At 34.9% G+C, this 14,575-nt stretch overlaps 1 protein-coding gene and 1 non-coding gene across 3 annotated transcripts in view; both read left to right on the top strand.

The window, feature by feature from the left end:
* The window catches only part of SENP6 (SUMO specific peptidase 6), a 132,433-nt gene that overhangs the window by 58,435 nt on the left and 59,423 nt on the right, over nucleotides 1–14,575 (top strand). For both annotated transcript variants that reach the window (XM_069598028.1, XM_069598027.1), the window contains one exon: nucleotides 8,973–9,043. In XM_069598028.1, the coding sequence (XP_069454129.1) occupies nucleotides 8,973–9,043 (71 nt within the window). The remainder of the gene's footprint in view (nucleotides 1–8,972; nucleotides 9,044–14,575) is intronic.
* On the top strand, nucleotides 4,738–4,841 carry LOC138445477 (U6 spliceosomal RNA). The gene has a single exon (XR_011258909.1). It is a non-coding gene; the product is annotated as a U6 spliceosomal RNA (small nuclear RNA).

Genomic DNA, 14,575 nt, shown 5'->3' on the forward strand with positions numbered 1-14,575 from the left:
CCATTTATAAGATATTTTTAATAAAATTGCTGAAGAATATACATTAAGTAACTATACAGTCACACATGAACCAGACTGTTGTTTTATAGAAATAAACATTCCTTCCTATGTGTTATAGTAGATAAAATGCAGGTATTGTTATATTATCAGAATAGTATAGAGCTTAGATTATTCTTTTTCCCAATAGCTTTGGAGGGTTAAACTGATTTTTTTCCCCACTGTTTTGGCTTCTTAGGCATATTTCTGTTGTGGAAATTTATTCACTGATACATTCAGCAAATGTTTTAGTGACTCTATGTGCCAAGGCACTCTTCTAGGAGCAGACAGAAATCCCTACCCTCTTGGAGCTTATAGTCTTGTTGGAATAATACTGGAATAGGAATCAAAAGGTATAGAATTAAGTAACCAGTGTTACCATATAAGTTACTCTAAAATGGAAATAATGATATTTGCCCAATTTTGAAGGAGATTTGTGAAGAACAAATGAGACGATTATTTGAAAGTGACGTATATTCTGTGAAGTTTGAAATATCTGGAATAGATACTGAAATTCTTTGTCTTTTGTACCGACATTACTGCCAGGGACTAGCATAACGTAGCAGGTATTTATAAAATACATAAATACACTGGAGTGCTTTATTTAGCACCTTTGTTACTGTTAGGTTCAATTTAGTCCGTTAATCCTTTGGATTCTTACCTAAAATTATTTTATCTTTGTCAGAGTTAAGCTGAGAAATTTTCTGTCAGTAGATTTTACTCTGGAACTTTTTTTCCGCATAAGCCTTTTCCCCTCTCTTCTTACAAGCAAAGTCACATCTTTTTTTCTGACCTTTGAAGAGCAATAGAAAATCTTTTATCTTTATCCCTTACATATGAAGGACTACAAATCGCTGAACTAAATGATTGCTTTACAAGAGGATAGCTCATCTAATAAACTGAAAGATAGGGAGTTGTGGAAAGTTAAACTATATACTGGGCACAATGAGGTATATTTTAGGGTTAAAACCAAACTGGAATAAGTAATAAGCAATGATTCTAAGGTCCAGAGCTTTCAAACTTAAAAAAATTGCTGCCATTTTTCTTTGTTGTGAGTGACATTGGTGACTTAAGTGACTTCTTGTCTGACTCTGGGACAGTGGTTATGAATACAGTGTACATGCTGACACCAGCAACCTGGAATACTTAATCTGGTATTAGAACTTTTTTCCCCTCCTCTGTAAATAGACTGTGACCCATTATGAAATGAGCACATAGTAATTTCAAAAGTTTTAAAAATATTTTATTATAACTAGTATGTTCATATTATATAGAATTTTGAAATAACAGGTACAAAGGTGAAAAGAATGTAGTAAAAGAATATATGTGAAACACTAGACATGTTTACTTAAATATGGGGTTTGTTTGAAAAGACAACTGTTATAATGAAATATTTTATAATTTTTAAGTTCTTAAAATAGAAAATACATCATTAGCATCTTTATACATTTCTTTTACAATATTTTTTCCTGTGTCCTTTAAATATATCTAACAGGGAGTCATAGTAAAAATACAGCTGCATATTCTGAATTTTGGCTTCTAAAAATGATTTTTAAATCCCATGGACGGAGGAGCCTGATAGGCTGCAGTCCATGGGGTCGCGACACGACTGAGCGACTTCACTTTCACTTTTCACGCATTGAAGAAGGAAATGGCAACCCACTCCAGTATTCTTGTCTGGAGAATCTCAGGGACAGAGAAGCCTAGTGGGCTGCCGTCTATGGGGTCACACAGAGTTGGACACGACTGAAGTGACATAGCAGCAGTAGCAGTAGCAAAAATGATTTTTAATGATCACATAATAGCTTGTCCTACAGATATACATAATTTATTTACCCATTGGCCCATGTCTGGTTGTTTTTCACTGTTATATATGATACATTAATGAACAACTTTGTATATAAATTTCTAAATATGTCTCTTAAGATAAATCTCTGGGAAGGATTCTTTACAACTATTTTTAATGCTCTTGATAGGTACTTCCAAATTGTTTTGCAGACTAGTGGTACCAGTTTATATTAGCCTTATAAAATACTATCTTGATATCTGAGGAATAAGAGTATAGCAAGATGCTAGATTGTAAGACTAATACTAATTAAGTTTTTTTTAATTCACTCATCAGTTGAAGTATATATTGAAAAGATCAAAATTTCATTCATAGTAGAAACTAAAATATTCAATAATGAAATTAATGATGTATAGCTCCCTTATAAATATACCTAAAGAACCTGATTTTAGGCATATATTTGGTTCCTGGTTGGTTATTTGATAGAGTTGCTCCTTAAGATAAATTTAGTGGAGTTTTAGTCAGAAATCCTGTTGACTTTGTTACTTTAGGAAATTTGACCAGTTGATTGGTTTGTTTCGAAGAGTAAATATTGGCGAAGAGCAACAGTCTTAATTTTGTAAAAAGAGTAAATGAGGGAAGAGAAAAATGACATGCCTTGCCACATAATAAAGCATACTGTGAGGAAAACAGTGGTTGAATATGGAAACATTAGAAAAGGTCTAAAAAGGAAGTAGGACAGTAAACAGACTAGAGAATCCAGGTGTGCTGAACATCAATAAATGTTTAGTTTACCATGCCTGAATTATATTATTTTCACATAGGCTAATATTTTGAATTCCTTTATGGTGGCTGCATGGTAGCCAGTGGTTGAGTTTTGACATTGTCATCCTTGTACTGCAATATTTAGATAATTGTTTGACCTGATAAATACACTTCCAATTACATACTGCCTTTTAGTTATATACATTTTTTCCTTCCAACTATTTATCAAGTGCCTGCTATGTTCTAAGCATAAGAATACAGTGATGAGCAAAACAGGCAAGACCTCTGTTCTCCCGTAGTTTACATTTTGATGGGCAAAAACTGATAATGAATAAGTAAAGCACCTAATAAGTTCTGTGTTTAAAAGTACAATTGGATGATGTGATATAGTGTGACAATATGGTTTCTTTAGATGTTCAGAGAAACTCAGCTATAAAGCTAACATTTAACCAAGGGCTGAATGTAGACTCAGATACAGTGATCATAGAGATGGCTTCTTCAGATAGAAAAGAGGTGGTGCTAAGATATTAACGCTGGATGAGTATGGTATGTTCAGAGAAAGAAAGAAGGACCACTGTGCCTGGAACTTGGGGAGCAAAGGGGAAAATGTTACGAGGGTTGGTTTAGTAAGGTCAGCTAGAATCCCTAGATCATAAAAGGCTTTGTAAGATAATCTCAAGAGTTTGAGTTTTACATTGGTGCACTCATTGAAAACTTTCAGTGCATTTTAGGTAGAGAAGTGTTACTGCCTGATAAATATTTGAGATTTTTTAAAAAATACTCTTTTATGTATGGTTTATATGGTATTTAATTGAGGCTGAGCTTGTTTCACTTACCAAATAGAATATTAGTAATAATCTTTGGCTGTTCAAAACTATTAATAGCTCAGCAAAGTCTAGGAATTAGAGAGGTAGAAAGACATAAGTAAAAGGAATTTTATGGCTTTTCTGGGGAGAGGGATTGAATGGGATAGGATGGGGAAGTGAAAGGATTTTAAAGATCTTTATGACTTTGGGGTGTGTAGAATATCTTGCTTGAGGAAATAGTTGGAATCTTGATACCATGTTAATGAACATAGTATGCAATTGAAATAAGGCTTGAGACAGGGAAGGTAACTATTGTATTTGTTAAATTAACCAGAGGAGGAAAAAAAGAGTGAAAAGTAATTGTGGGGACTTCCCTGGTGGTCCAGTGACCAAAACTCCGCAATCCCAGTGCAGGGAGCCTGGGTTCGATCCCTGGTCAGGGAACTAGATCCCACATGCCTCAGCTAAGACACACTGCAGCCAAATAAATAAATTTGAAAAGAAAGAAAAGTAATTGTGTAAGTCAGTAAAAATAGGAAAAAAGAGGAAAGAATGAAACAAACAAAAAAAAAACAACTAACTCGTAAGAGGAAAGGAAAACATCAAAAAACATTAAAAAAAGTTTATCAGCTGCAATAATAATTGTGATCAGGGTTGAGTATATTTATTAAAAGACAAATCTGTTGTTTAAACTCAGCTATATCATACTATTTATAAGAATCAGCTACTTCTAAAATAATGGTTTGTAAATAAAGGGTCTCTTGACTCTTAAGAGTCAAAAGAGATACAAACAATATGGCAGAAACCAACAGACTATTAGAAAACAATTATCCTCCAATTAAAAATAAGTTAAAGATGCAAACAGAAGGAAAGCATGAGTAGAATCTTAGCAATAAATGAGACCAGGTTAAGGATTAGAAGCACTAAATAGGATAAAGGAGTGCATTTCATAATGGACATACTCTGAGAAATGAATAAAGCTCCCCTAAAATATTTAAAATGCAAAAAAGTTTTTGGTTAGAGTACAACTTTGGGAAATTTTAATAAATCTTCAAAAATTTGAAGTTTAAACATAAGTTTGGAATAATGGATTTTAATGGAAAAATAGACACATTTAATTTTTGTTCTAGAAGTTTACATCTTTTGCAATCAGTTACAGCAGTGGGACAGTTATAAAGTGAGTTATTAAAACCAACTAAAACTAAACCAGCGCTCAGATCCTGGTTTTTAATATTCTAATAAAAGGAACCTGGAGAAATGGCTGATTCTAGGGATGGGTTAGGGAAAACAAAATAGTCTTAGAGTATCTTGTAGTATCAGAATCCCAATTCAAAAAACCAAAGGGTGCTTACTTCAACAACACATACACTAAAATTGGAACAGTACAGAGATTTTCATGGCCCTTGTACAAGGATAACATGCAGATTGGTGAAGCATTCCATATTTCTGTAAGTTTTATGTATATTTTATCAGAATTAAAAAGGTGACATCACAGGAAAGGAAAACAAGAACCAACTGAAAGAGCTCCCAAGAGCCAGAACCAAAACAATTGGATTATAACCTAAAGTATAAAATAAATATCCATTGGTGGTACTAGTATAAATGATTGAATAAGTGGTTTACTTACTGAACTAACCTAAAATTTTTGTAAGCTGCATAAAATGATTTGGGGGAAATTGACAACTGTTTGCTACAGAAGAATTCCAAATAAATAATATATGTAGATACTCCCCTCTTCAGGAAGAAATAGAGTTGAAGCATTGTTGCTAAGTTGTGTCCAAGTCTTTTGTGACTCCATGGACTGTAGCCCACCAGACTTCTCTGTCAACCACATTTTCCAGGTAAGAATACTGGAGTGGGTTGCTATTTCCTTCTTCAGGGGTCTGACCCAGGAATCAAACCTGCATCTCCTGCATTGTGGATTCTTTACCATTGAGACACCAGGGAAGAAGCCTCTCTTGTGGGCTGGACTAACTGAATTTGCTTCCAAATAGAACATTGGAAAGGAAAATAAGTAATTTTGGAGTAGAGAAACCTGGCAGATATTACCTTAGCCAGATGATCACGGTTAATCTTACTGGTGTTATAAATCATTGATATCCTGTAACCTCTGATACGATGATGAGACATCCACCAAACCTACAAGCTTGGTCTAGTCATGAGTGAAACACCAGACACACGTTGAGGGGTATTCTGTGTAATAACTAACCAGTCTCTTCCGAAGTGCCAGGGTCACGAAAAAGAATTTAAGTCCAAGAAACAAAGAAGCTGCCTCCGTCCGTAGTGGCTCAGATGGTAAAGAATCTGCCTGTTGTACGGAAGACCCAGGTTCAGTCCCTGCGCTGGAAAGATCACCTGGAGGAGGAAATGGCAACCCACTCCATTGTCTTTGCCTGGAGAATTCTATGGACAGAGGAGCCTGGCGGGCTAGTATCTGTGCCTGGAGACTTCCATGGACAGAAGATTCTGGCAGACTACAGTACATGGGGTTGCAAAGAGTCAGACGTGACTGAGCCACACACACACATGCACGCACACGCGCACACCTAGCGAGACAGGATCACTAAAAAACAGTGAATCCTAGGTTGTGCTCTAGAACAAAGAGGATAGTAGTGGAAAGTGGAAGAGCTGGTAAAATTCAGACAAAGCCGGCATTTAGTTAATAGCCATGTGCAAATGTTGGTTTTTGTGTTTTTTGATATAGATAGGAGGGTAATGAAGGTGTTAACATTAGGAAAAACTGGGTAAGGGATATAAGAGAATTCTGAACTATCTTTTCAACTGTTCAGTAAATCTAAATTTGTTCTAAATTTTATTTTTTTTAAAAAAAGACTTCCAAAGCTGAAGCCTGTCAAACTTTTAATAAAACATTCTGATGTTATTTAAACAGTTTTGCACAGAAGGGGGAAAAAGGTATCTAGTTTTATGCACTTTGTAAAATATTGGATCCATGATCCATGAAATGAGGTTCTCTAAAACTTATATACAAAACACATACTCTCAGAAGCAAAAGAAAAAGGAAAAAATGCTCCCAGTCGGTAGGGACACTTCTCTGCTTCTGCTTGGTTTAAGGTAGGAAAGAAAATCCACTAGGAAATTAAATCCTAGCCTTAAGCATCATACTAGTTGGAAGTTTGAAATTTTTAATGTCTGTAGAGTGTTGGAACTTTCATACTAAGAAGTTAACATAAAAGTTTATTTTTGATTACCTAACAAAAGTTAACACAAGATTATATCTATAAAATTCTTTGAATTCTCTTATTAAACAAATACTTTTATTCTGAAATTCTTGTATTCTTATATTAAAATTAAGGTATGCTTTTACTTCAGTAATTTGCTTATTATAATACATTTTTTTAAAACAAAATTTGCTATGTATAGGGCAAAATATAGTAAATATCAGATACAGAGTGGCCATAAGGTTTGGAAATGTTGGCACATGTACATAATTTTTAACATGCCAATACATGATGGTCATGGACATTCTATGACACATATATTCATTGTGGTGTTTGTTCCTCATCAGCAGTGCATGGTTCAGTGCACTCTGTCAAATAGCAGAGAGCTGAGTGAATTAGTAATCTCTGTATATCTCTGAAATGTTGTCTTAGATGATTTAAGCCAGTTATTACTGAATGAACTTGTGTTTATAGCATACCCCAGAATAAGTAAAGCAGATTTAAATTGACAAAAATCCAAATTATCTGGATTTCCAGATTTTGTGGCCACTCTGTCAAATCATTTTGCTTGTTGATAATCCTTAGTATTTAAGAATATCTACTGTTTCTATTGTCCACTGTTTTAATACATAGGGGTTTTGGAATTTACTATCGTTGTATCATATTTTGCTTCAAATTTATTGCCTCGGTTGTATTTTATAGTTGATATTTTTATTTTTCCAGTGTAGAGTTATAACAGAGATTGAAAATTGAGTGTATATGGATAAGATTATCTTATATCATTTTTAGTGTGAACATGTGTAGAATATAAAAACATACTTTATTTAAAGCTTAATGTAGTTAGGAGCTGAAAACCTTATTTTTCATAGCACTGGTACTGCTGTCTCTTGAGGCAAATTCTCATCTTCACAATTTGTATCCTCACAAAATTTTGACAATGTGGAAGTGACCCAGTTGGACCACATACTGCTCAATGATAATAATGAAAATACCATTACTGACCAAAACTGATGCAGTTTGCCAGGATTCAGATTCTGGTGTTGCTATTTAGTAGTTCTGTGACCATGGCCAAGTTAATTAACCTCATTGTGCCTCAGTTTCCTCATCTGTAAGGTGCTAACGGTAGTATATGCTTTAGAAGGTTATCGTGAAGGCCAAAGTAATTAAGAGACGCGAAGCACTTAGAACAGCGCCTGGCACATTGTGCACACTGTTTGCTAGCTGTTGTCAGAAGCACACTACTGTCACTGCTCTTATTATGTTCTGCTTGTCATTTTGTTAGTTCGCTTTCAACTCAGGTGCTCTGACTTTTGCAATATAAAAATATGAAATCCTTATAAGGAAAACTCCGTGAGGATTTTTGTTTAATTTTTGCTTAATTGTATTGCTTTGTGATAGGTTTGATCACTTGTGTGAATGGATTTATAAAGAACAGAATAACCTCTTTTAATTCCCCCATTAAATAATATGAAAATATTTTTGGAGCCTTTCATTTGGATGGGGAAGTAGCTATTTGTAGTTCCCTCATCTGTTGCAAATCTCCTTCTTTGATGGTTTTATCCCATAATTTAGCTATAGGTTTTTTGCTTTTCTCCCAAACTGGTGTATATTTGGACTTCTCTCACATTTTAGGATCCTTATTTACTAAGGATTCCTGTTCAGAATTCTGAAAATTGGTTGTGTATGAAGTCTGACAATGTAATATAATTTTAAAAGTATTAATATAATTATAACCCCATTATATGGTCACAAGTATTCATACTTGTGACTGCACAGTATGAATACTTGTTTCATGATTTCTAGTTTTGTATATAACTTTTTTTTTTACTGCTTTTGTAATTACCCTGAAGAATAAGATCTTATTCAGTCTTTATTCCCTTTATTCCTTGATTTTTAAACAGCTAGAAACATTTACAGCAAAATAGGGCAGATATTTATTCTAAGCTGAGTAATTTGTTTTATTTCAGAACTGCATGTGACAATGAAATATTACAAGCCTTTCTTTTTTTAAAGTTTTTATAAATGGATTATGAAAGTAGTTCCAAAAGAAAAATTCTAAAATTTTGTGCATTGGAGAGATATATGTATCTTCCCAAAGAGACTACTTTGAAAGGATAAATATTTGGATTCATTTATTAAATGTTTATTTGAAAGACTGCCCACTATTGGCTGGCATAGATTAACAGTTTAAATAAAATAAAATCACTGCCCTTAGGGATCTTGCAGTCCATTAAGGTTCAGTATGTTTGTGTAATATAGTGTTATTTTATAGTACCGCTTTTTATGTAACAAGCTATGATTTGCTTTTGATAAACATATTGTAAGTTTTCCCTCTACTTTTTCATTTTTTTAAATATTTTTTTTTCTTTTAGAGTAAAACTATATGAATTTCCTTTTTAGGAAAGAATACCCACCTCATGTCCAAAAATTTGAAAGTAACCCTGTAAGGTTAAGTCGGCCCCAAGGTGTTGGTAAGTGTGCAGTTTTATTTGTTAACACCTGTGAAGGGTTTTGAGTTGTTGTATGAAAAGTAGGTTAGGGATGTAGCACTGGGTTTAGAATATTCCCAGTTATACTAGAAATATATAGACCCATTTTTAATAACTGACTTGAGAATTTCTCATCTGAAATTGCAGAATGATTCAGAGAGTACACATTCAGGTGATGATAGTTGGAAGTCTTTTTGATTATATTAGCATTGTTGTTAAATTCAGGATCCAAATATTCACTCTGGATGGGTTATAGCTTCAAAATTATGTTGTGTTGCATTATGTTACAATCTTAATATAGTGCAACAGTGTTAATTCAGTGGTTGCCTAATATATTCTAAATTTTAGGATCAAAATTGTTCTAGACAAGAAAATCACTGAATTAAAAAGAGACCATACCTGATAAAACTGTGTTAATAGTAGATGTTGAAATATTATTATAAGTAGAAATTTAATTTACATCGAAATAATTTTTAAAAAATAATTAGCACTTATGAAAGCTGTTTCTCTACCATCAAATTTATGTTCGTTATTTAGAGATTTTCAATCTGTGTGTCCATCTTGTTTTCCCCAGGCCTTTGCTTGTTTATTTTTTGGCTTTTTTTTTTTTAATTGCAGTATAGTTGATTTACATTATTATATTAGGTTTAGGTGTACAGTGTTGTGATTTAGTATTTTTACAGGTTATTGTTGATTGAGTTGTTACAAGATAATGGCTATAATTCCTGTTCTATGGAATATATTCTTGTTGCTTATCTGTTTTATGTATAGTAGTTTGTATCTCTTAATGCCATAGGCCTTTTGCTTGTTTTAAATAGCAGTAGTGGCTCTTACTATCCAAAATTGAATGATTTTAAGCAGCTGAATTTTCCTGGTTGAAAACAGTTTTGTGTTTTGTTTTTGTTTTTTAAAAAAACACCTGTATTTTTCTATACCTTGGATGAAAATCTTTTATGTATATATAGAACATATTTTGTAAAGAGAATATTTGAAACATAGCTTCTTTCTTAATAATTTTGCAGTTGTTATGAATGTGAATTAGTATGCTTTGTAATGCATAGTTATGCTCACTAGGTTTATTACATGTGGTAGTAATGACTAGCCTCTTTAACATTCATACCTTAAATCTTTACTGAACTCTTTCTTACCCTGCACTTGAGCTGAGTTGGATGCTTGACATTGATTATTTGCTTTTTTCCTAGCTCCCTACCCAGGATCTCAATAAGCTAAGTTCAGCTTTACCTCCATTTTGTACAGAGGAAGAAACTGAGATTCGCAGGGATTATATAACTTGCTCAAGGACACAAACTAGTACTGGAATCCAGGTCTATATGATGATAAAGACCACATGTTCTCTTAACCACTGTGCTTTACTATTTTCTCCCTAGATCAAAAAGAAACTTATTTCTGATCCTCAGGGAAGAACTACACAATAGGTACGGTTATCATTCCCTTTACCCAGATGCATTTCAGTAAGTTAAGTGATTTGGCCTATTATATGGTTTTAGATGTCAGCAAGCCCCAGACATTTTACAAAAATTTTTTGTTCATTCAGACACTTCCCTGGTGGTCCAGTGGTTAAGAATTTATCTGCCAGTGCAGGAGACACTGGTTAGATCGCTGGTTTGGAAGGATTCCATATGCCACTGGGCAGCTAAGCGCATGAGCTCCAGTTGCTGAGCCCACCTTTGTAGATAGACGTGCTTTGCAATAAGAGAAGCCACCATGATGTGAAGCCCAAGCACCACAGCTGGAGAGCCCCACCCCCAACCCCCGACCCGCAAAGCTAGAGAAAGTCTGCAGCAGTGAAGACCCAGTGTAGCCGAAAATAACGAAATTTTAAAAAACTTGTTTATTCAGTGACTTTCATTAAATAGATAAGAATAACCTTTTTTTAAAAAAACTTTTTATTATAAAATCATTTTAAATGAGTACTGAAAAGTTATAAAAATAGAACTCATTTACCCTTTACCCAGCTGCTCTTACTATTAACATGTTACAGTCATAGTACATTTACAGACTAAGAGATTGGCACTGGTATAGCATTTTAAACTAAGCAAACAGACATTGGTCTCATTTCACCAATTTTTCACTGATAACTTTTTTCTGTTCCAAGATCTAGTTTGAGGATCTTACATTTGTTACATCTCCTAAGTTTCCTTGATTAATTTGAAGAATGCTAGTAGAATGCCTTTCTGTTTGGAAGTTTGAATGATGTTATCTTATGATGTGTTGTTAAGTTGCTCAGTCATGTCTGACTCTGCAGCCCCATGGACTGCAGTGTTCCAGGCTTCCCTGTCCTTCATCATCTCCTGGAGCTTGCTCAAACTCATGTCCATTGAGTTGGTGATGCCATTCAACCATCTCATCCTCTAATGTCCCCTTCTCTTTCTGCCATCCATCTTTGTCAGCATTAGAGTCTTTTCCACTGAGTCTGCTCTTTGCATCTTACGATTAGATTGAGGCTGTTCATTTTTGGCAAAACTTTCATGAAAGTTAGGTTGTGTCTTTTTCTACACATTATATCCAGGGTTGTATGATGTTGGTTTGTCTTAACTACTGTTAAACATGATCTCCTACTTAGGTAGTTTCTGGTGGGTTCTTCCACCATACAGCCATTTTCCCCTGCTTATTAATAACTTAGGACTCTGACACTATGCAGATACCCTCTTTTTCCTCAAAATTGTGTCCACTAATACTAGCATCTTTTGGTGGCTCTTGTTGGCAACAATTATTACTCAGTGTTTATTAATGGTAGTCTTCTATTTTATTTCTTTTACATGTGTTAATTGAAATTTTTTATAGGGAAAAGCTATACTTTCTGCTTTACTTATTCAGTTTATGCCTGTGGACTCATAATAAGGTGTGTAAATATATATATGTGTGTGTGTGTATGTATATGTATAAATATTACCTGTCCACATGAAACACGTTAGCTTGGGGAAAGGGATGTTGGTATATTTAGCTTGTAAAAAAGCGACAGTGTTAGTTGCAGTTGTTCAGTCATGTCCAACTCTTTGTGACCCCATGGACTGTAGACCTCCAGACTCCTCTGCTAATGGAATTCTCCAGGCAAGAATAATGGAGTGGGTAGCTATTCCCTTCTCCAAGGGATCTTCCTGACCCAAGGATTGAACCCTGGACTTGTGCATTACAGGCAGACTCTTTACTGTAGTGACCCCACAAGAGACTGAGCCAGACTTGCCTGCGAGTGTCCAGGAGTCTCCGGCTGAGGTATGGGTCAACAGAGGCCTGCCGCAGGGTCAGGGGCACTGAATACACCAGTCCTGGGAGCTACGTAAGTCCTGGTGTGCTGGCATACGTGAACCGTGAACTTGCAGATGTTCAAGCTGGTTTTAGAAAAGGCGGAGGAAGCAGAGATCAAATTGCCAACATCTGCTGGATCATAGAAAAAGCAAGAGAGTTCCAGAAAAACATCTATTTCTGCTTTCTTGACTATGCCAAAGCCTTTGACTGTGTGGACCACAGTAAACTGGAAAATTCTGAAAGAGATGGGAATACCAGATCACCTGACCTGCCTCTAGAGAAACCTGTATGCAGGTCAGGAAGCAACAGTTGGAACTGGACATGGAACAACAGACTGGTTCCAAATAGGAGAAGGAGTACATCAAGGCTGTATATTGTCACCCTGCTTATTTAACTTCTATGCAGAGTACATCATGAGAAATGTTGGTCTGGAGGAACCACAGGCTGGAATCAAGATTGCCAGGAGAAACATCAATAACCTCAGATATGCAGAGGACACCACTATTATGGCAGAACGTGAAGAAGAACTAAAGAGCTTCTTGATGAAAGTAAAAGAGGAGAGTGAAAAAATTGGCTTAAAACTCAACATTCAGAAAACTAGGATCATGGCATCCAGTCACATCACTTCATACAGATGGGGAAGCAGTGGACACAGTGGCTGACTTTATTTTCTTGGGATCTAAGTCACTGCAGATGGTGGCTGCAGCCATGAAATTAAAAGACGCTTGCTCCTTGGAAGAAAAGCTATGATCAACCTAGACAGCATATTAAAAAGCAGAGACATCAGTCACTTTGCCGGGAAGGTCCATCTAGTCAAAGCTATGGTCTTTCCACTATAAAGAGATCTGAGCGCTGAAGAATTGATGCTTTTGAACTGTGGTGTTGGAGGAGACTCTTGAGAGTCCCTTCGACTGCAAGGAGATCCAACCAATCCATCCTAAAGGAAATTGGTCCTGAATATTCATTGGAAGGACTGATGCTGAAGCTAAAGCTGTAATACTTTGACCATCTGATGCGAAGAAGTGACTCATTTGAAAAGACCCTGATGCTGGGAAAGGTTGAAGGCAGGAGGAGAAGGGGACGACAGAGGATGAGATGGTTGGATGGTGTCACCATCTATATAGGCTTGAGTTTGAGCAAACTCTGGGAGTTGGCAATGGTCAGGGGAGCCTGACGTGCTACAGTCCTTGGGGTTGCAAAGAGTTAGACACGACTGAGTGACTGCACTGAACTGAACTGATAGCTCTTTCGTGTTAGGTCAGTTCAGTTTTGTGTTAGGTAGGTTCATATATACTTGGATATAGTATGAATGATAGCGCTATAATAATGTTGTGTATTTTGTTTCATAAAGATTGCATTTTTCTTTTAGGATTTCCTTGGAGATAGCTTTTAAAATACTATTTCCAAACCCCAGGATCAGTAGTTAGTGGCATAGCACCTGGAATAATTTCCTCCTTTAAAGGTAGCACTGTCTTTTTATAGTTCTTAACACTTATGAGGACTTCCTTTATTATTTTTCTCCTTTATTTTGCATTTAAGAGGCATTTAATATGAAGTATAGTTATTTATCAGCACTAGGCTAGTAAGTACTGATAAAGCAGTTCTGTACAGTTAAACTAAAGCTTGTAAAAACTAAGTGTTGGTATAATTTTTGGACATGTCACATATCCTGTTAATTTTTTGTTTGGTGGTGTTTTTAGTTTTTCTAAGCATGAAAAATAACATCTTAGTATCTCTCTCTTTTTTTCTTATTTCTTAAGCTTCTTTTTTGTTTTTCATTCTGATTTTGTAGTCTTATCAGAGAATTAATAGATGTTATATGCTGTCTCTGAGTAAATATTTAATTACATTCTTAATGTAATTAACTTATGATTTCATAATTACATTATGATTCTAACTTAAATCATCTGACTTAGCAGTGTTTAACTCATTTGCAGAAGAAATATATCCCCTCATCTTAATCAGTCAAGGTATCTTCTTTTAGTATTTTAACATATATTGATAACTTGCCAGACTTCTATGCATATATAGCTATTTTTTGATGCATTTATACTGTATGTATTGTTCTATAACTTGCATCTTGACTTTGTTATGATATTATCTGGTTTCTGTACTCTCATTAAGAGATACTGGAATTCCAGAGGAAAACCAAAATGAAAGACACAATTAAAAGAATCAAAAGGACTATAGCCAAGTCTCTTATTTTTTAATAGATGTGAAGTGACCCACTATATTTATATAGTATAA

This window comes from Ovis canadensis, chromosome 8, assembly GCF_042477335.2.
Source record: "Ovis canadensis isolate MfBH-ARS-UI-01 breed Bighorn chromosome 8, ARS-UI_OviCan_v2, whole genome shotgun sequence".
Classification (NCBI taxonomy): domain Eukaryota; kingdom Metazoa; phylum Chordata; class Mammalia; order Artiodactyla; family Bovidae; genus Ovis; species Ovis canadensis.